The sequence below is a fragment of the Tachysurus fulvidraco genome, chromosome 9 (assembly GCF_022655615.1).
Source record: "Tachysurus fulvidraco isolate hzauxx_2018 chromosome 9, HZAU_PFXX_2.0, whole genome shotgun sequence".
NCBI classification, from domain to species: domain Eukaryota; kingdom Metazoa; phylum Chordata; class Actinopteri; order Siluriformes; family Bagridae; genus Tachysurus; species Tachysurus fulvidraco.
In genome coordinates, this window is record NC_062526.1 from 4,640,456 (window position 1) to 4,663,221 (window position 22,766).

The 22,766-nt window shown below is 36.4% G+C and overlaps 1 protein-coding gene and 1 long non-coding RNA gene across 3 annotated transcripts; both read left to right on the top strand.

The window, feature by feature from the left end:
- The first annotated feature begins 324 nt into the window (after nucleotides 1-324).
- On the top strand, nucleotides 325-21,696 carry sec14l8 (SEC14-like lipid binding 8). 2 transcript variants are annotated; one of them, XR_007143937.1, is made up of 12 exons: nucleotides 325-531; nucleotides 1,587-1,662; nucleotides 5,674-5,717; nucleotides 9,689-9,751; nucleotides 9,892-10,080; nucleotides 10,294-10,389; nucleotides 10,573-10,633; nucleotides 11,697-11,780; nucleotides 11,935-12,041; nucleotides 17,052-17,191; nucleotides 17,726-17,837; nucleotides 17,961-18,130. XR_007143937.1 is itself a non-coding variant. In XM_027162837.2 (12 exons), the coding sequence occupies exons 1-12, from the start codon at nucleotides 478-480 to the stop codon at nucleotides 20,154-20,156; spliced, it is 1,230 nt and encodes a 409-aa protein (XP_027018638.1). In that variant the 5' UTR covers nucleotides 331-477; the 3' UTR covers nucleotides 20,157-21,696. The 2 variants fall into 2 exon arrangements, 1 of the variants encoding a protein (XP_027018638.1); XM_027162837.2 differs by lacking the exon at nucleotides 17,726-17,837 and adding an exon at nucleotides 20,011-21,696 and having other exon boundaries at nucleotides 331-531.
- Nucleotides 12,048-16,051, top strand: LOC125145540. The gene is made up of 2 exons (XR_007143938.1): nucleotides 12,048-12,840; nucleotides 14,873-16,051. It is a non-coding gene; the product is annotated as an uncharacterized LOC125145540 (long non-coding RNA).
- Nucleotides 21,697-22,766: the final 1,070 nt, after the last annotated feature.

Here is a 22,766-nt window from a genome sequence, read left to right on the forward strand (position 1 = left end):
GCACATTGTTCAGGATGTCACCCGCCTTGTGCCCTGTGTCCTGTAGCATATCTTCCAGGCTCACCGTCATCCTGGATTAAAAAAAAAAAAAGAAGAAGATGAAATGTTTTCATGCCAACTTAATATTTTTTTATTTTTTTATTTTTGTATATTCTAATGCAATATATGTCTCTTAAATATACTCTCTGCTTACACATACAATTTCTTTTTTAGTGTACGTATTTTACTAAGCATTCTGTAATATATAATATCGAGTCAATATCGTGATAAATTCACGTTACACCGCGGCCGCTTCTCAGCTCTGGTGCTGACGAGAGGGAAGAGGAAACGTCTCACTGCGCGTGCGGCTGTGCGTGACCGTGTGTGTGTGTGCGTGTGTGTGTGTGCGTGCGTGTGTGTGTGTTAATATGCGTGCGCGTGAGTGTTAATGCGTGGCACCATCGCGCAGTCCCGTTCATTTCGGCCCGTTTTGGAGAGATGAGCGGCAGGGTTGGAGATCTGAGCGCTAAACAGGCCGAGGCTTTAGCTCTGGTGAGTATTTCAGTCTTGCTTCCTGACTTCCATCAGTGTTTTTACCCGGAAACGTGGAGCTCACATCTCTGTACCATAGAGCAGCTGGACATTTGTCGCATTGATATTGATAGAATAATATTCAGCCAACAAATTCATATCACCAAAGCAACAAATCAGTAATTGCGCGCAGTTATTAGAGACGATAATTTCAGTAAGAAAGAAAGGTGGAAGTGAACCGGATCCGATGTGTTTGTTATGTATCTATCACATATATATCCGCTCTGTTTTGATGTATATTGTTATAATGTCTACTTTTCTCTGTAGTCTGTAGCAACTTACACAAGAGATCTCATACCATCCGGGTTGCCAGATTGAACGCTTTTAAAGACAATTAAAAAAAAATGACAGCAACGTTGCACTCTTTTATAAGGTTTTCTGTTTGTTCCTCTTGTATAACTCTGAAGAAACCTATTGCAGATCCCAGTTCAGGAAATAAACTGCTTTAGAAAAAGGTTATGTGTTTAATATGACAAAAATATCATAAGAATATGATGAATAATAGTGGCACTTGTGAGTTAAAGAGTTGAATTTAAATTTATTTCAGGGAGGTTTTTGTTTGTGTCTACAAAAATAAAAGATTTGACACTGAAATTCTGACAGAATATGTTATACCTTAAAAAATTAAATGACATATAATAAGATGCAACTTAATTTCTTATGATACTGTTATTAGCTTGTCATTACCCAGGAGTATCAAATTATTAAAAATCATATTAATAATACAAATAATTATATGTAAAACCAAAATTTGACAGCGGTGAGAGTCTATTCAATTAACATCTTGAATTATTATTATTATTATTATTATTAAATCTGCCAAGTTCTTCTTTTGATGATAATGACGATGATGACGATGATGATTATTTATAAGGACCACTAAGGATATAGAGTAATTAAAAATATATGTAATACATTTAAATGAGAGTAATTAAGCTGACAGCTGTACAGACAGTATGGAAACACTGTAATTCCAAACAATTTACTTGTTTGTCTTCTCTTTTTAATTGGGACAGTTTCGGGAGAGGGTCCAAGATGTCCTGCCTCAGTGTACGTCTCAGAGTGACCACTTCTTACTGCGCTGGCTTCGAGGTAAGAACAACATGAATCTGTCGATAAATGACACAGTGCCATTGGATGAGAGATTCCTTTTCCAACCTGTTTCCACAGTGATATTACAAATCACAGGTTTGGTTTCATAATAGAAATCAATCCTCTTTCTCACACATTCGCTCATACAGTTGAAGCTAAAAGCAAGTGAAAGGGATCTATTGTTCAGTCCTGACACAACAGCGGGCACAATGAGCTAGATTTATCTCAGCTGTAATCCGATTAGAGCTCTACAGCATGTCTGTACAGTCTGCTATGACTGACCAACTATCCTGTATGGTTGTCAGTACAGTATTAATTGCGCAGTAGCAGAATCAGAAAACGACAGGAATTTCGGGGTCAAAGGCTTCCAACATGGCTGAAAAGCTAGACATACTTTAGAATATGATATAGTATTATATGTTCTTGTTTAAGTGGTGTCAAAGCAACTATTAGAGCTGTGTTTATTGATGACTCAGCATTGTGATAAAGAATCTCTGTGTTCAGAGTCACTGGCCTCGAAAGACACTGATTATCTGGCATAGTTCAGCACTAGCAGAGTGCAATGGATCAGCAAGTGATAAGTTAACATTATCATTGCTCGTTTATTGTTATTATACACAATGTACCTTTTACACTGGGTGTGTGCTGTTACATTTATGAGATAATGTTTGTGTAAAAATGTTAAAGTTATTTGTCTTATAATGGTTGAAGTGTGGATCGTCACTTCGCCTGTTCTCTCTTGGGCTCTCTGTATATTATGGGTGCTTAAATATATGCTTATTCTTAAGAGCTGAAACGCTCAAATTTGATTGGTCAGGAGGTATTAATTATTTCATTATCTATAACAGCAGCTCAGATTGTAGTGTAAACTAAATTGTTTCTATAGTAACAGCACATTCACACAGAATTTACAGTGGATGCTCCATGTAATCTAAACTTAGTAATAAACACTTTTTTTAAACAAATAAAGTGTATAATTATTAATATAATGATTTAAATAAGGAGCAGTTTAGTTAGCATTATTAGCAGGAGTCTCCAGTGTCAGTGCTTTGTAACAGATATAAAGCTGTAGCTTCAGAACTAGTCTTAGCCCTTGGAAAAGACTTAGTAACAACAAGCTCAATTTGAATATAACTGTTTATAGCTGTTATATTAATTATATGTTGTTTGTCGATATTACAATGTTAAATATTGTATAATATAAATTTTAAAAAAGTATGACTTGGCATGTATTTTTGAATTAAAAAGGCTGTAATATTTATTTAGAAGATAAATAAAAGGAAAATAATCAACATCGGATTGATTAACTCCAGCCAGGCTTGGCATGTCTTAGATTTCTTTATAACCTCTTGCTTTCTGAATATTCTCTACACAGCACATGATATTGCCTGCACTTCTGCTTTTCTGCACATGCAGTACAGTCATGCAATTTCCTGCTGAAGTGATGATGGGTGGCATTAACCATGTTCAGCACCATAACAGAGTGTCTTCACTGCTGTGATTATATCTGATTAATGGATCAGAGCTGATTCACAAGTTGCTTTTTTAAAGATAATATTGATGCATGGAAATTTTAAGATATTCCTGGTGGTTGAAAAGCAAGTTTGTCAAATTAAAATTTTATTTGCCACATAAACAATCGTGCCCAGTACGACATGCAGTGGCATGCCTTTTATGATTGTATAAAACATTGAGATTTTAACTTAAGTGAGTAAAAGTAAAATAAGATACAGTACAAAAGGAATAATAAGGAAATAAAGTGGGAGGCTGTACAAGGTAAAATAAATAGACAAAATTTGATTTATTAAATTGATTGATTTGACAAAATCACGTTTATTAACACCCCGCTCTCGCTATTACCACCTTCACACATGACTGGCGATGCTTTAGGAGGGCTGCCTCAGCACTTAATGGAGGATAAAATAAAACAGTGTATAGGAATGGTGCTGACCTCCAGGGGTGTATGCTATAAGTTGTAGAGCAAGTGTTGCTTTTGGCATTTGCAACAGTTAAGGCTTACTTCTCTGATTCACTGCTGATTTGTCTTCATATATAATATTATAAAAGATCTGCATTTAAAGCACATCATCACTCATAAAATGGACTTTCACACTCTTGCCCTGAGGAGTGACGAGTCTGAGATGTGGCAGGTGTCAGATCCGCTGCTGTCAGCTGTAATGTATAATCCCCTTTATGAGTATTAAACACTTTAGAGTGTGTGTGACCGGAAGACAGTCAGGTGCATGCGAGTGTCACACAACGGCGTTAATCTGCTCGGCTACTGTCTGAAGCAATTGTTTTTAAGACAATTTTTTATAGAGTTTTTAATGATTAGGAAAGTGGTAGCTGTGTGCAGACATTCAGTTACTGATCAGAAGGTCATGATTTCAAATCCTATCACTGCCATGCTGTCCATGCTGGAATCCTTATACAGTACCAGGCTCATAACCCTAAACTGTACAGAAATCAGTTATGTGAATGAGATAAATGCAAGTGGCTCTGCATAAAGGGTGTCTGCCAAATGCTGTAAATGTGCAAGGGTCAGATGTTACGTTTACTATTATATTTTATAGGCCAGTGACATATATAAAGAAATAAAATAAGTGTAGACTGATTCCACCCCGGTGCAACAGTGAACATTACAGAAGGTCATTTGTGCCCACTGCAGTAAGACTGAATAATGCATCCCTCATGTGCAGAGGCATTCTGTAGTTTTTTAGTGAACTAGATAGCCAAACTCATTCCATTACAACCTGCAGGACAATTCATACATAATTTGCATCTCTTTATACAGTATGTATATAATATATACCAATTTCCCAGTGGGGATTAATAAAGTACTTTAAAGTATCAATCAATCAATCGCTCAATCAATCGATCAGTCAGTCAGTCAGTCAGTCAGTCAGTCAGTCAGTCAGTCAGTCTGTCTGTCTGTCTGTCTGTCTGTCTGTCTGTCTGTCTGTCTGTCTGTCTGTCTGTCTGTCTGTCTGTCTGTCTGTCTGTCTGTCTGTCTGTCTGTCTGTCTGTCTATCTATCTATCTATCTATCTATCTATCTATCTATCTATCTATCTATCTATCTATCTATCTATCTATCTATCTATCTATCTATCTATCTATCTATCTATCTATCTGTCTGTGTGTTTCTCTGTCTATCTGTTTCTCTGTCTGTCCGTCTGTCTATCTGGCTGTTTCTCTGTCTGTCCGTCTGTCTATCTGTCTGTCTGTCTGTCTGTCTCTCTATCCGTCAGAGACAGTATAAAGCTTTCAAAAATGACATTTTTTTACAGCACACTTTTCTGATCAAAGTGATTTAAATATGACGTGTCCTACATCATGATGGGAGTCTTGATGTTAATTAATTAGCCACCTGAGAGAAACGTCTGTATTCGGACTAAGATTATTTTGTACAAGACCACCACTCTTACTCATTCATCTCTATTCATGTGCAAAATTAATGTGTTTAGTAAACTATGTGGACAGTTTTCCATCAAGGGGTTTGCAAACTTTTCATGCTATAATGATAATGAGGACATTAGACAAATTAGGCAAAAATGTGCCCTTGTATTTATATTCTGGAGGCATTAGAGCTCTTTAAAGCCAAGAAGCAAACCTGTTACGGTTTATTAAAATATACATTTATTATTGCTGTATTACTGTTGTCTGGGAGCAGGATATGTGTTGTGTTGTGTTGTGTTGTGTTGTGTTGTGTTGTGGTGTGTTGTGTTGATAATAATACTGTAACTACAGTCTACAGATCCGATTAAAAAATTCAATCAGTATTCACCCTGAAATTAATACTCATTATCCAATTGGTTCATTTCTATTTTAAACAATTATTTTAAAACTATTTTAACGATACAGTCATTTCTGAAATTTACTACAATTTGTTCAATTTGTATGTTACATTTTCATCTTAGATTTTAACAGCACTGTCCTTTGGGTTTTACATTTGATGTCTACTCATCACGTCACAGCATTAACTCCCGTTCTATTGTTGTCTGTTTTTCAGCCAGAAATTTCAACATACAAAAAGCTGAAGCGATGCTACGTAAGGTATGACACTTTGTCCCCTGTTTGAATATAAATCTAGTGTTATAAATTGTTGTCTGTATTAATAGATGGTGTATATACTGGGTATGTATGCTTTCATCGCTATCGCTTTCATTGCTATTGAACGCTGGTGCATTTGCATTCATCACAAACATGCATGGAGAACCATATAAATTATTTAGATGCTATTAAGTGCAGTAAGGCGGTTCCTCTCTTCTGTGTCTCACAACGTTCCCCTGCCACTCATGGGACACGTATGTTGTGAGAATTGAGCGATATCATCATCGGATAAAACACACACACAGGTTACAAATGCAGACTTACGTTCATGGGAATTGCAACACAGTTCTAATTCAACTGAACTCACACTATCTCCCACAGGTAGTCTTGGGATTGGTACCACTTCTGTACACTTCCTGGTTCACTTGAGTACATTCATATTCCCAATCCCAGTTTTTCATGTGAACCGTCCCCCGATTCAGATGAACCTGCCAGCGTGAAAGCTCCATTAAAGTCATTGCTCTATTTGAGATATATTAAAATGGTTCAAACTGGTCCTCTTTATCTAATACGTCAAAGGAAAGCTCATAAAAATTTAGTACAGCCTGATTATTAAAATCATGCTTTATATTTTTATAGCAATGTAAAAGTGGTGATTATTTGGAGTGGTGTTCTGAAGCGTGAGATTACGACCATTACGATCTCTGCTGGAGTCTCTCTCTCTACACCCTGTCAAACGCGACAGCCTGATTATGTTATGTGAACATTTTCTTGTCTTTATCTCTCATTGTCATGGCAGGATTTGGATATTGAACTAGAGTTTTGAAAGATTAAACATAAATTAATCTAACTTCTGTCAATAGATGAGTTAAATCAAATCAAATCAAAATTACCAAAGATCTCAAATGTTTTCGAATTTAGTAGCTCGTTGGATCAAGATGGATTATAACAGTACTATAACAGATTAGTGTTAAAAAAGTGAGTAATAATGACCTCTTTTCCGTAATGATGCAGTGCTTTTTTGTTGTTCTTGGTTAAATATGAATAGTATTCAATCTTAACTGATTAGGATATATATGTCATGCTTAACTTACGCACATTTCCAAGAGCAATCACGGTCGATTCAGCCTCAAAATTAAATCAAGACATTAACTTAGTAGTCATCTTGAGCCATATGAATGTATGAATGGCTTCCTTAATAATCTGCAGTATTTTTATATATAGTATAAGTTTTAAGTTATTATAGGTTCCTGAATGCTTAAATGTATTTACTAGTTTTTTTGCCTTTGGTAGGTTTGAGCCTTAAAAGATAATCTACAAATCAAGTCTCACCAAATAAAACCTGTTGTTATTGCCTCTCTTTACGCTGTATTAGTGTTTCTCACGATTTACTCCACTGCTTTTTTGTCTAAGCACACACTTTTTCCTGAGACAAAAGCAGTATACCGGTTTGTCCAAACTGAGACTTTGTTGGATTTTGCCATGTTAGGGTCATGTTCTGTCATGTCAGGTTTCTTTTGTATACACGAGGATAATTGCTTTAAGAATAACATCTGCTTTATGGTCATAATTACTAGGGCAGGTTTTTGAACCTAGCCTAGGCATTATTTCCACAAATAAGGAGATTGCTTCCACTAATGGATTAATATTATGAATATATTCAATCCAAGTTGGTTTTTTTCCATGAACAATCTATGCAATATACGCAACGGTTAATGTGTTGTAATGTTGAATAGTGAAACGTTTTCACTGAAAATCTATTAACAAGAGTATCGAGCTGCTCTCAGACACCCAGTTTGACTGTCATACCTGTAAACTGTTATTCACAGTTTTACCAAAATTTGGTGTAACTTTTTTCTAAATTTTAATTTGAACAGGTTTCAAGATCGGAAATCGATTACTTGAGAAAAAAAGCGTCTGGGTTAAAAAACAACATACAATTTAGAAAAATCTCTCAGGTCTCAGGTTAGTATTTGGTTATTTGTACTGAAGCATATTATTCAGTAACAACAACAACAACAAATAAAAAAAATAAAAAAATCTGTAATTAAGTGTGAGACTTGTACAGTAAGACTAAACCTGGAGACAGTAGTTTGCACAATTCTTTACACGATAAAAATCAGACCTGCTGCTTTGCGCTCTGGTTTCATCTCAGAAAACATTTGTTTTAATCAGACTTTATTAAGGTAAATAGCAGTAAATGCAGATTTGAAGTTAATGGTCAGGTGAGAATCTGATTCTAGCCTGTTAGGGGTGTGTATTGTCTGTGAATCATTTCAGTATTGTTGTTCAGGTATGTTGAGAAATAAAATGTCAACACATTTGATGTGAGCAGTCGATTTGCTGAGTCACAATTTAAGTCAGTCACGATTCAGCAGCTCCTTGTGACTTTGGGATAAATATACTGTTGATTGTGTAACTCCAGCTGTCTCTTCTCCATCCTTAAACTACTATTGCAAAGGTCACTCACCCTCAAATATCTCAGAAGTTCTTTAAACAGTAAACGATTATGGATAGTACAAGATATTTTATATGCTATTCTTAGAATTTGGTGTAGTCTCAGAAATCTCACAAAATATACATTTATTTACCTTTATTTTCCAGGAAGTCTCATAGGCACCTTTCTACCAGTTCAGAGAAATGGTAAATTACATCTTAATATAAAGCTCCACAGGAGATTGAAGAGAGCTAGATGTTTTTTCTCTGCACCTCAGTTTCAGCAGTTAACTTGAGAGTTATTGGGAAATTAGAGAGTTGGGATGTTATGCTCTGAGATTGTTTGTAGATCACTACTTGGTTCAATAAGTATAGCCAAATAATCATTTCACACTGTTTTCCTCAAATATAGCCAATGAGACAAAAGATGTTTGGTTGTCACAGCATGCACACATTACCAATGGAATGGAATTTGTGCCTGTTTTGTTGTGTTCATGTTCAGTATTGAATGCCTTTGTCATGTTACACACCACACTGGTGGATAATGACTCATATGAAAGTAGACACTCTGAGCTTTAAGAAAACTCATAGCTTTAATAAAATATTTCCCAAAATGGTTATTTTTTTCCACACAAATGTTTCTATCTTCAAAGTAAATGTTGACATCGAACTCATTTCTGCTCTCTGAGGCACCCCAAGTGCTTGTTCATAATCATCTAGAATTTCAAGCCGTTGCCGTCAATTACTAAAATTCAGTGGAAGGTTATCCACAGAGGGAAAAACACACATCAAGCACTGAAAGCCAACAGCATCCTGACTCATTTTATATCAGACTTAAAGCATTATAAAAGTTCATTTGTTTATACTGATTGAAAATGTCAGACGGTCAATTTAATCGGTATTCCGGTAAAAAAAAGTTGTTCTTTTTTAGCAAAACAAAGGCAGATGGTTAACAGATTACAGTAAGTACTTAGCAAGTTTGCAAGAATCGTTTGCCAAGTGTGTTGGTGTATACGCTTATTAACAGCCAACTCTCACATCCTAATATGTTATTAAAGAAAGATGCAGTTGGAGGGTAAACACATTAAGCCTGCAGGGAAAAGACTCACTAGTAGACGGCTAGTAAATATATTGTATGCTTAAAGTCTGTAATTAGAGTCATAAAGAGTTTGGCCATTTCTAATTTAGTTCAGATTTTTTTCCTAATAAAATAAAATCATTTCCATAATTAAAAAATGTTTTTTTCTTAACACTTAATAATTTCTCCCTTTTCTTGTACTTTTTCCTTGGTTGGATATTTAGAGTTCACTTAGACACAAAATTATAAAATAGATAGTGTTTAGTGTGTTTACAGGAGATATTTTTTGTCACATAGTCTTGCATTATTTGTTAGTTACAGCAAAAACAGCAACAAAAAACAACAGCAAAAAAAAAACAAAAAAACATTGGACATGTTGGCTAATCATTTGAGGCTGATATTTTAAACAGATTTGTCTTTTCTCCAATTTGTTCCTTGATATTATTTTTCACTTTTTTAGCATTTGGAGTTCCGGAAACAGTTGAAGGCTGACACCATCACCACTGACTGGAAGCCTCCTGAGGTACGATCTACACGTGGAGCGCATTACTTTGATTTGTTCAGAGCAACAATTTCATTCAAAACTTGTTATATCAAATCAAGGAGGTAATGAAAGCTGTGATTTTACCTGTGGTCTGATCTGATTTTGCTGCTTGATTTTAGGTACTAGAAAAATTTTTCTCTGGTGGAATGTGTGGCTACGACCGAGAGGGAAGCCCCGTTTGGTACGACGTTATCGGGCCGGTGGATCCCAAAGGACTTCTTTTGTCTGCCTCTAAGCAGGACTTCATCAAGACAAAAGTACGAGATTGTGAGATGCTGCAGAAGGAATGTACTTCACAAAGCGAAAGGGTAAGAAGAGTGTAAGCGACATCATGCCTAGTAGACTGAGCAAGTTGTAAGTTTGCAATTAGCCAGGAAATGGACTTAGCAGAGCAGCTAAGTCTTAGACGGAACCTGGAGCTTCTTTCTGGGTTTATATCCAGTGATTAGTTTTTGTGGAAAAGACACATCATCTCCATCTGTGTCTCACTCTTTTTCTCTCTTTCTTTTTATTCAAATAAGTTGGGTAAAAATGTGGAATCCATCACTATGATCTATGACTGTGAAGGTTTAGGCCTGAAGCATCTATGGAAGCCTGCTATAGAGACGTATGGAGAGGTAGGATGACATGTTGTTTTCTGTGTACAATGTGCTCACATGCGTTATCATCCCCCACAGTTCACTTCTAAAAGTGTGTAAATATTTATATGACCTGACCCCGTGTTGAACATGGCTTTTTTTTAGTAGGCTTTTAGAAAACAGACGTCTCTTGAGCAATCAGCAGACTTTTTTCTCTTGTAGGTTTTGACAATGTTTGAAGACAACTATCCTGAAGGATTGAAGAGATTATTAGTAATAAAAGGTAAGGTCTACAGAAGTATATACATAAATTAAGTTAGCATGTACAGGTAATCATTTATAGCATATCACTTTTGAATTCACAAATCTGATTGGTCAAAAGGCGTCGAATATTTTCTGGAAAAGCAGAAATGACAGTAATGATGACTGTAAGGGAAAATACTATAAAAAAATGTTAGTGTTATGAGGAAGTCTATGGTTGGGCTGCAGAGTCAGTAACAGTAAGAGGTTATGTTAAATGGAGTGAAATGGGTATTTGATGAGTTAAAACAAGTTGACTTAACATGTGATGTAATGTCAAGTATATACATTTAATGAGTTGATGTACAAAACTTGAAAATCCAGGAACAACATTAGCATGGACCGAGGCCAAAACAACAAACGAAATCCATTGTTATAGGAAAATTAACGTACATATATACAAAGAAATATAAAGAGACCATAACCAACAAAAATTGTATTTGAACTAACAGTGAACATACACAACATATGGATATTTACAGAAATAAAAAGTATGACTATTTACAAATAGAGGCATCTAAACAACTGAAGGGACAGATAAAGGTTGAGGTAAGGATAATTTAAAAAGAGAAATTTAGCACTAAGCGAATGCAACCACAAAAGGAATCAGAAGAGCTTCAACAGAGTGAAGCTACTGGTACTGGATTGTGTCACTGGTAAATATTGTTGCCCAGTGATGATGTCATTGCGGACAGCAGTAAGCAAGAGTAGGCAACTGAAGTAGATTTGGAAGGCCTGGACTGGAGTCTGGAATGGACTCACCTATACAGACTGAACACAAACACCAAAACATGAATCATACTTAACCTTGTTGGGCTGTAACAGTGTTAACAGCTTGAGGTTGAATATAAGTATAATTAAATACTTTGGCATGGTAGGGTATAAGCAAAAAAAAAACTTCATGGTTGTAATAGACACACAAATCTGCCCTGATTGTTTTCTTTAACAGAACAACCTGTAACGTTTTATTCCTTACTTAGAGTAAGAGATTTGCTCAGGCTTTACTAACGTAATGTTTTTTTGTTTTTTTTTGCTTGTATTTTCAGCCCCCAAACTGTTTCCTGTTGCGTATAATCTGGTAAAGCACTTTCTGAGTGAAGACACTCGCCGCAAGATCTTGGTTCTGGGGTGTAAGATAATCTTTCTTTCATTTTCTATCTATGAAAATCTTCACTTTCCTGTTGTGTTTATAACCTTGACTAAGAATCACTCAAATGTTTACCCATAATACACCCGCATATTTAATGTCTGTGATGTAAACTTTGTCCTTTTGCATTTCTCCAGCAAATTGGCAGGAGGTGTTAAAGAAATACATAGACCCAGAGGAGCTCCCAGCCATCTATGGGGGGAAACTGACCGATCCGGATGGTGACCCACGCTGCAGGACCAGGGTGAGTAAAGGTCAAAAGTCACACACTGTACAGCTCAGCCTAGGTGGCATATGCTTACTAGTAAGCTAGTGCATTGTATAATCAGAATGTCATTGTTCCATGCTAAAGTGTGTTTGCTCCTTGCTATACAAAATGCAGAAGGTGTCATGGAGAATTCACTTGCAGTTTCCTCTTCCATACCTATATTAAACCCAGTTCTGGCCATGATTAGAGTTAAACCCAGTTCTGGCCATAGTGACACATCAACTCTCTGAATCACTAAATTTGAATGGTTTTTTCTTATTTTGTACATCTTACAATGTACACTATGTGGCTAGACGTTTGTGGACACCTGACCATTACACACACACACACACACACACACACACACACACACACACACACACACACACACACACACACACACACACACACACACACACACATGCTTTTTGCACATACAGTTCCAGATTTCCTTATTTTCTTCACAGAACACTTTTCACTAGATGTTGATGTGTGACTTTGGGAATTTGTCCTTATTCAGCTACAAGAGTATTTGTGAGATCATACACTGATATCAGATGAGGTGTTCAGTGGGGTTGAGTCAGGGCTCTGTGCTGGCCTTATGTGTTTTCAACATATGTGGGAAGTACCACATTTGAGTGTGATGCTTTTGGCCATATAGTGTACGCTCACAAAAACAGATTTTTTTTTACCAGACTGTTAAGCTTTTTCCTGGTGTCCGGGCTGAGGATGTGATGTTAGTGGAAAACGGGTTGGAAATTCCACAGCATCGCCATATCTTGATTATTACATGCAGGTCAGCACGGTTTCATTTCTCATCATAAAAAAGTGCAACTGGGCAACTAAAGCATAACATTTGGCAGTGTGCCCTGTGCTATGTTTTCATGACATGGGTCATGTTAAACCAATGTCACAAATACTCATAGTAAAAATCAGATCAATGGATTGAGTCAGAAAATAAATCAAGTCCTTTTGCAAGGGGGCACGGTGGCTTAATGGTTAGCACGTTTGCCTCCAGGGTTTGGGGGTTCGATTCCCACCTCTGCCTTGTGTGTTTGCATGTTCTCCCTGTGCCTTGGTAGTTTTCTTCGGGTACTCCGGTTTCCTCCCCCGGTCCAAAGACATGCATGGTAGGTTGATTGGTATCTCTGGAAAATTGTCCATAGTGTGTGAGTGAATGAGAGTGTGTGTGCCCTGCGATGGGTTGGCACTCCGTCCAGGGTGTATCCTGCCTTGATGCCCGATGACGCCTGAGATAGGCACAGGCTCTCCGTGACCCGAGAAGTTCGGATAAGCGGTAGAAAATGAATGAATGAATGAATGAACGAATGAATGAATGAAGTCCTGTCACAATGCAGTGTTTGGGATAAATATCAGCCCAAACACTGATATAAATATCTGATAATCACATCATAAGGGAATTTTGTTTTGATTCTTAAATGGGTTGTTTTCAAGAAGAAAAAAAAAGACCAGAAACTGTCCCGTATTAAAGGATATACAATCTTTTTTGCTGACTCGGTGAAAGATAACTTTGCAAGATCAAGCCTTTACTATAAAATAATCATCACTGACTTCAGCATTAGTCTGTAGGCCTGGAAACTTATGCCAGAGAGCAGCATTGCAAAGAGCGTTCAAAAGTGGGAAAAAAAAACCCTCTGAAATGACATGACATGAATAGCAATAACATTATCATACATCATCTTCTTTCATTGCCATTTGCTAGATATGAATCATTGCAGTGCAATTAAATTATTACATAAGGTTTTGTATCTTCATTAAACAGAGGCCAAATTACTTTATTGCATATTGTGGCTTGCATAACACTGATTCAGCATTTTGTCAGTTAGCAGTTTATCAGTTTTATCAGACAGAGTGAAAACCGGAGCATATTTGGTGTCCCTGTCACTTCTCTTCGCTCTGTGACAAATATTAATGTGTTATTGTGTTTGATATCGACACCGCTTTTTTTTGCCGGTACCACGATCTCATCTGCAGTATATATATATAAACAACTTTCATGAACAAACACTTTCAACAAACACTTTCAACAGACACTGCCATGTTATGTCATTATAGCTATCAAACTGGTGTTAGAAAATGCAAACATATTTCATGGCTATGGAATTAAATCTCTCAGAAATCCAGTAAGTAAACCTCTGTTAGCTAGCTAGCCATTTATTAAAGTTGATGTGATAAACATTTGGGAATATGATTCAAAATACTCTCGGAAATTCTTTAAGGTTAGTTTGTGTTAGTTAGCTGTGAAGATAATAAACATGACATGAACTTGGAAATCCTGTTAATTTACTCCACGCTAGCTAGCTGACAATATAGTGGTGTTGAAGTACGTAGCAGGCATAGTCAGTAACCATCTCGGCCTGGGTGATTAGTTATTATCATGACGGCTTTGATGGAAGACAAGAAGTGCAATTTGCAAAGAAGGTATAACCTTAGCACTTTGTATACACAGGAGGTGATGAATGATGAAGCAAAAGGCAACTCCCACTGGCCTCTCTATCACATGAGACACATGAAGCTTTTATATAATCCTGCCTAATGGCTTATCCAGCTTTTGTGAATTAAATCACCCCATTGTCTCTTGTGCTTGGTGCTGACTCAGCAAGATGCAGCTGATATGAAATATTATTTAAAAGGCTAATCTAAGCACTTCATCTGTATGAAATCCAAAGATATCATTCTTGATTCTTTTCTGCTGTAGGCAATTAGTGCAGCTTTTAGCCATCCCGCATTCCCTTAGGCAGAAAACGATCATGCCTTTAATGGCCTGGTTATTATCTGATTTGTCCTGACATGTTGTCTGCCCATAGATACACAGGTAGAGCTGCATGCTGCCCTCTTCAGGACTGGAAGAGAAGTTCTCATGAAGCGGCACTGGATTCAGTTTTATTTTTGGGGGTTACACAATTACATGGAGACTGTGAGCTCTGAAATGTGGACCAATTTTCTTCTTCTTCTTCTTCTTCTTCTTCTTCTTCTTCTTCTTCTTTTTTTCATCTCCTCCTCCTCATCTTCCTTTTTCTTCTTCTTCTTCTTCTTCTTCTTCTTCTTCTTCTTTCTTTCATCTTCTCCTCATCTTCCTTTTTCTTCTTCTTCTTCTTCTTCTTCTTCTTCTTCTTCTTCTTCTTCTTCTTCTTTTTTTAGAGGTATGGCTTTCTTTCGTTTGGAGTCCCACATAATACAGGATTGTATGGTTTTACATAAACCACACCATTTCTTTTATGAAAAAAAAAGAACGAGCTAGGGTTTGTTTTTGTGACTGAAGACAGCTGGGATTTGTAGATGTTGAAAATTTATATCGACAAAATTCTGTATGCATAGGTTTTGTGGATTTTGTGTGTTTGCCTTTCTTAGAATTGAAAAATGGAAGGATTTTATTGTCAGTCCATCAGACCAGCCAGTATGTACTGTCCAACTATGATGATTTTATTTTTTAATAAAATGATCATTTTACTTTACCTATACTACTTTCTTAAACCTGTTAGAATTATTAAAGTCGTGTAAAGTCGTTGAAACAGGTTTTATTAAAATTTATTTGTTAGAGATTTCATTTATGAATTTTGTGTGGTCAGAGTGTGAAAAATGTCATTGCAGCAGTTTAAACAAAAAACAAAAAACAGAGATGATGTTTTGGCCTGGTAATTTGAGCTAGTTTAGACATGACATACGACATGGCGACAAGTATGCAAATAATACACAGTATACATGCAGGCCACAGAAATGTGGTGACATGCAGGGTTGGAGGAGTTTCTAGTGAATTTTTTGTGTAACACTATTTAGTTAATTTTCTTTTATATTTCGATGTGTTTTATATATTTAAATGAATAATAAATATCGTAATAAATATCATTGCTTTGTTATTTTTACAGTACAAAAGGCAGATAGGAGTATTTTTTACATTCATATTTACATGTTATTTGCGTTCATAAATTGCTCTGTGTGTGTGTGTGTGTGTGTGTGTGTGTGTGTGTGTGTGTGTGTGTGTGTGTGTGTGTGTGTGTGTGTGTGTGTGTGTGTGTGTGTGTGAGCGTGCATGCAAAAATAAATGCAAAATAATTTTCCAACCGTCAAACCCTATTAAAATTTAAATATATATAACACATTAATTTAAAGACAACAGTGAAAGAAGAATAGTAAAGGTGTGCACCTCAATCAGATCCCTAGCTCCCTTGGTAGTGGATCAGTATATTGTGTACAAGAGTTGAGGCACTGGAGTCAGTTTACAAACAGAAAGCATTATCTTTCCTGTATAATATATTTTTTATGAATGTCTATGTATTATGTCACTGTAAGGAATTCTCATCTGTCGCCAGGGTAACCATTCTTTCACCTGGGCAGGATAACCTAAAATACAGCCGTTCGGACCTCTGCTCGATTTCCGTTCTCCACAGGCACTTGGGGAAATCTCAATGAAACACACACACGTCAGTCTTTCAAAGAGAAGTTCCAAAGTTTATTGTGTCAAGCATGGATATATACTGTAGTAGTACAAAAAGTGGATGTGCGTAATGTGTGTGTGCGGAGCTTAATGCTAGTATCAGCAGAAGATACCTTGACTGTTATCATGAAGCAGGAAACCTCCCAGAGCGGTATCATGTTTTTCATAACTTCTTTCATACAAAGTGGAGCAGATGTGCTAGGGAGAGGAGGTTATGCTAAGGCCAAGGTATCTCTGTGTGTGTGTGTATGAGAGAGAGAGAGAGAGAGAGAGAGAGAGAGAGAGAGAGAGAGAGAGAGAGTATGTGTGTGTATGTGATTGTGTGTAAGAAAAGAACATTGTGCTTTGTACAGTAAGTCTGCAACATTATCAGAAAAGATGAAGTATTTCATACAGTTATTATCACAGTCACATTATATAAAGCACAGCAGCCACTTTTAACACTAACCATCCTGTCATCTCTTGTAAGTTTCATTCTTTTATTCTTCACTTCATCCTATTGTTAAATGTATGTCTTGCCTGAGATGAACCATGACTTTATTTTTGCACAGATTAATCAGGGTGGCCTGGTACCTGAGACGTACTACGCGCGGGATTTTATTCAAGTGCAGTACGACCAGTGTGTGTCTGTCAGCCGTGGCTCTTCCCATCAGCTCGAGTATGAGATCTTGGCTCCAGGCTGTGTTCTTAGGTAACATGCAACATTTTGTATGATCTAGGAGTATGACAGAATAGAGAGAGAGAGAGAGAGAGAGAGAGAGAGAGAGAGAGAGAGAGAGAGAGAGAGAGAGAGAGAGAGAGAGAGAGAGAGAGAGAGAGAGAGAGAGAGAGAGAGAGAGAGAGAGAGAGAGAGAGAGGACCAGTGTAAAGTAGAATAAAATAATTATTTATATTATTTTATATAATGTGATTTATGTTATTTATTTTTTTGGACACCTCACAAACACTACCCTTATGTACTTCAGTGGCTGAAAACGTCCACTAAATTAATTTATATAAAATGATATCAGATTAATATTCTTTTCAATCTGTTTTAATCAAAACTCCTAAATATAAAAAAGTAAACATTTACTTATTACTATCATTAGTGATGTCATTAATTTGCATAAAAATATACACACTTACTGGTTGTTTTCTCTGATTTCCCTCATCATCTTCATCATCATCATGATCATCATCATCATCATCATCACCAACATCATTCACCATTATTTAAAAAATCTAGAGAGTGTATATCCCAGGAAATCATCTGTAGACTCAAACCAGTCCAAACCATGTGACACCAACTCCACCATCAAGTCTCTGAGATCCTTTTTACCTCCATGCTGATGTTTGATGTGAATAATTACTGAAGCTCCTGTCCTGTTTCTCCATGATTGGCTGATTGTAAACATTCACGAATGAGAATGAAATAGTTCATTTTTTTGATACGCCCCTCTCTGTTCTGTCTCTGTCTTCAGGTGGCAGTTCTCATGTGAAGGCGGCGATGTAGGCTTTGGAGTCTTCATGAAGAAGAAGTTGGGTGAATGGATGAAGGCAGGACAGATGCAGGAAGTCATGTGCAGTCAGCGCTACAACGCACACCTCGTACCCGAGGACGGAACTCTCACCTGCGCTGAGCCTGGAGTGTGTAAGTGCACAAAAATTTCATTGTGCAATTTTATATAAAGTTTGAAATGCAAACTTTCTCTTCTCACCTTTGTGTTGTATCACAGTATAAACCTTTAATTAGAAACAGAAACAGAAAATTTGCAGTAGTAACAAAATACGTCATTTTAGATACTGATTATTTCTCACAGTAAATGATTATGTTTGGAAATTTGTCATTGTTGGGTTTTTGTCTTTTTTTGACATTGAAACTACATTAACAGCCACAAAGCAGTTGATGCACTTTTTATTAATTAACTTGATCATTGATTATATCAGAACAATCGTATTGATTACACATTGTATTGATTTAATAGAAAGGAATGAACACTACTGTATGGGTGAAGACTGGATTTAGAGTTGGCTTTTAAATAAATATAACATTAGTATAATAAATGTAATACTTTAGAACAATGCTAAAAATGGTACCAATGTTTTAACACAATTCCTCAGATAAAAATACTTTTTTTTGTTACTATTTGTATTGCTATTTGTAAAGAGATCTTTTAAAGACTTATAGTCTTATAGTCTATAACTTGTATAGTCAGACTTGTAGTTCATGTATTGTGAAGAACATTTAAGAATTTTAAGAATTTGTAGTGTTTCATAAGGATTTCTGCTTTACCTAGCCTACTAGAGACAGTATATTCATAGAAAAGTTCCAAAAAAAACACAAAATGATTTTTTTTCCACACAAATGATTCTATCTTCAAAGTTAATTATGATTTCAAACTCATTTCTGCTCTCTGAGATGCTCCAAGTTCATGTTCATAAGCATCTAATATCTGAAGCCATGACCTTCAAACACTAAAATTCAGTGTAAGGTTATCAACAGAGGGAAAAACACACGTCTCACACTGACATCCAAGATGAGTCATAACTAATTTTATATCAGCAATAAAATAATTTTTTTGTTTATATTGACGGAAAATTAAGCAGGTAGAATGAAATGTCTGGTATAAAGCACTAATTATTAATTCAATTCGATTCAAATTTACATAAGAAACATAATACAAAAAATGTAATATTATACAAAATGAATATAATACTAATTGTATAATATATATTATATTTTTTAGGATTAATATTCATTTAATTAATTTTAAAATTATTAAACGAGTAAGAACTAGAGTTAAGAAAGTTTTTCCTCACCACAGTCGCCTCAGTCACCTCAGGCTTGCTCACAAGGGATAAATACAAACACGTTTAAATATAAGTCTTATAATACATTTTGTATTATATTGATCTTCATACAAGGGGAGCACGGTGGCTTAGTGGTTAGCATGTTCGCCTCACACCTCCAGGGTTGAGAGTTCGATTCCCGCCTCCACGTTGTGTGTGCGGAGTTTGCATGTTCTCTCCATGCCTCAGGGGTTTCCTCCGGGTACTCCGGTTTCCTCCCCCGGTCCAAAGACATGCATGGTAGGTTGATTGGCATCTCTGGAATATTGTCCGTAGTGTGTGAGTGTGTGAGTGAATGAGAGTGTGTGTGTGCCCTGTGATGGGTTGGCACTCCGTCCAGGGTGTATCCTGCCTTGATGCCCGATGACACCTGAGATAGGCACAGGCTCCCCGTGACCCGAGGTAGTTCGGATAAGCGGTAGAAAATGAATGAATGAATGATCTTCATACAATATTAGATTTCTTTTATGATTTTAAGTTTCCTATGTTCTGTAAAGCTGCTTTGAGACAATGTCCATTGTTAAAAGTGCTATACAAATAAATTTGAATTGAATTGAATTGAATTGAAGAACTTGATTTTATAGCAAGTTACAAAACCAATCTAAATATTAAACAATTAATGCTCTGGCTTGATGTCATAAAATTAAACCTATATTTAGCAATGTTATGATTTTTCTCTAGACGTTCTACGATTTGACAACACCTACAGCATCTTCCAGTCCAAAAAAGTCAGCTTCTCTGTGGAAGTCCTCTTGCCCAGCAGCGACAACCAATCACAGTCTGAGACGAGCAGGTCGCCGGGACGGGATGTGCAGAAAGGTCAATAGTGTGTGATTCGCGTCCTGCCTGTTTAGAGACTGCCAGCAGGGCAAACCAGTACTTGAAATGGTCTTATAGACAGTATTTTCCAGAAAAAGGCTTTGAGACTGTTCTGTGAAAATGTTGCTTGTGGGAAGAGAAAAGTGCGACCTTTCTTTATTTACTTCTTAAGTGGAATAGCTGCAAAAGTCAAAGTATTAAAATTCCTTCAGCATTTACAGCTGAGCTGCGAAAGAGGTTTGAAGTAGATGCTCGCTTTGGCACTTTAGTGACAAATAACTTAAGACTTAAAGGAATATATTGATAGAATCACAAGCACTTAGTATTATTATTACTTACAGATTGTATGAACATTAACATAACTGATGATACAGTACTGTGCAAAAGACTTAGGAGAAATACTACAGACTTTGTTATGGATGTTTATTTTATTTCTCAATACGAACCCATGTATGTCATTAAAAACAGCAAGTGAGATGGAAAACAAATGATCATTTTATCCTGAATTAAAATGTCTCTATAAAGCTTCAATATCCATTGTTAAAGCGCTAAACAAATAAAATTGACTTCCGATTTTTATTTAAAGCAAAGGGTTATGTGAACCGTGCTTTATAGTCATTTTTACTCTAGAATTTCACTATATTTGAAAGCATTGTGTTGCTTTTACACAGTACTGTACGGTAATACGTGAGATATACGTCATTTTCATCATTTTAAACGTCTTTAATGGAAAACACATAAATGCTAGTTTGAAAATTCATTCATATTCAGCAAGTGTTTATCTATGGCCATTTTCTTGGGTACAGTGTACACTCATGCTCGTACTAGGGGTAGTTTTGTGTCACTAGTCTAGTTTTGGGAAGTGGATAGAACTTAGAGAACCTGGAGAAACAAGGTGGTCATATGAGGAATGAGGAAACAGATAGGACCCTGAGAAAAAGGCTGAGTGAAGACCCTGGAGCTGTGAGGCGATAACACTATGATAACAGCCATGTTCGAAAATGATTTAAAAAGAAGCATTTTAAGTATTAATGGTTGCTGGATGTTTATCCGGTTTCCTCAGTTAGGATAAAAATCAGAGGGAACGAAGGAATCATGATGTTCAAAAGTAGCGTCAATCACTTTTATTAACCAGATTAAATATAGAGTTTAAAGCTTTATTCTAGTCGAAATTGACTAGATTTATTTTTCTTAAAGTGCCATTTTGGTCAGATTATTCATCAACTTACAGCTGAAGACGATTCTTTCATTAACGCTGAACTCGCGTTCATTCTTAACCGCTCTAGAAAGACTCATACTTAATCATTTATAATAATGATTCAAAAACTAATTTAATAACACTTTATTAAAGCTTTACTGTCAGAGAATGAGTGCCACCAGCAGGGGCAAAATCCAGACTTAAATGCAGGCATAGCAAAAAACAGAGAGGTTTTATTAAGAAAATAACAGAACCAACAGACAGAGGAAAACACTAGGGGAAAACTGAGCAACAAAAATACAAAGCAAGATACAAGGAAAGCTAAAAGAGAGAACACGTAATAAACAACATACAACGCACTACGCAAAACACACACACACACACACACACACACACACCCACACACCCCACTCACACACAAATGCACTAACACACTTTCTCTCTTTCTCTCTCTCACACCCCCCACACCCCCCACTTACACACAAATGCACTAACACACTTTCTCTCTCTCTCTCTCTCTCTCTCTCTCTCTCTCTCTCTCTCTCTCTCTCTCTCTCTCTCTCTCTGTCTCTCTCTCTCTCTCACCCCCCACACACCCCACTTACACACAAATGCACTAACACACTTTCTCTCTCTCTCTCTCTCTCTCTCACACACACACACACACACACACACACACACACACACACACACACACACACACACACACACACACACAAAACACACACACACAAAACACACACACACTCTCCCCCACTCACACAAACGCAGTAACACACACACACACACACAAAACACACACACACTCTCCCCCACTCACACAAACGCAGTAACACGCACACACACAAACACACACACACAGCGGTAGGACTGGGATAAGGATCGGGGTAAACACACGTGAAAACACAAAACATAAACAAAATTACATGGCACAAGACGTACACAAGTCTAAGTAATCATGACATTTATTTTTATTGTAAGAGCAAATACAGATTATATAGATTTGATCTTCCATATGCTAATTATAACAGCAAGGCATTTACACAGTCAGGTTTCAGAGATGTATTACAGGGAACAAAATAATGAAAGTGCATGTGAATAGTAAAAAATGAATGAAGGTGTCAGAGTAAAAGACTACATCCCATTTTTGAATCTGTTTTAAATATTCTCCAATAGTTTGTAATTAGCATGTATTTATCTCTTACATATGTTCCAGATTTGCCTTACTGTTTAAAGACAATGGCATTTAATTTTTCTTTATTTTTAAACCAACTATTGCACTGAGCTGTTATTAAACATCAAGCAAACCTAATATTCCTAATTAAATTATTGCAGTGTTCTCTATATGCAGCTGTTTTAATTGGTGACTAAATTATTTTTAGTAGTGATGTTATGTTTGATCTCAGGAGTTTGGACCTCA

Excerpts from the sequence above, each read along its gene's own strand:
- sec14l8 (XM_027162837.2), top strand. The coding sequence starts at position 478 with ATGAGCGGCAGGGTTGGAGATCTGAGCGCTAAACAGGCCGAGGCTTTA. Across the intron at positions 9,752-9,891 it reads CTGACTGGAAGCCTCCTGAG|GTACTAGAAAAATTTTTCTC; the intron begins GTACGATCTACA and ends GCTTGATTTTAG. Across the intron at positions 10,390-10,572 it reads CTATAGAGACGTATGGAGAG|GTTTTGACAATGTTTGAAGA; the intron begins GTAGGATGACAT and ends TTTCTCTTGTAG.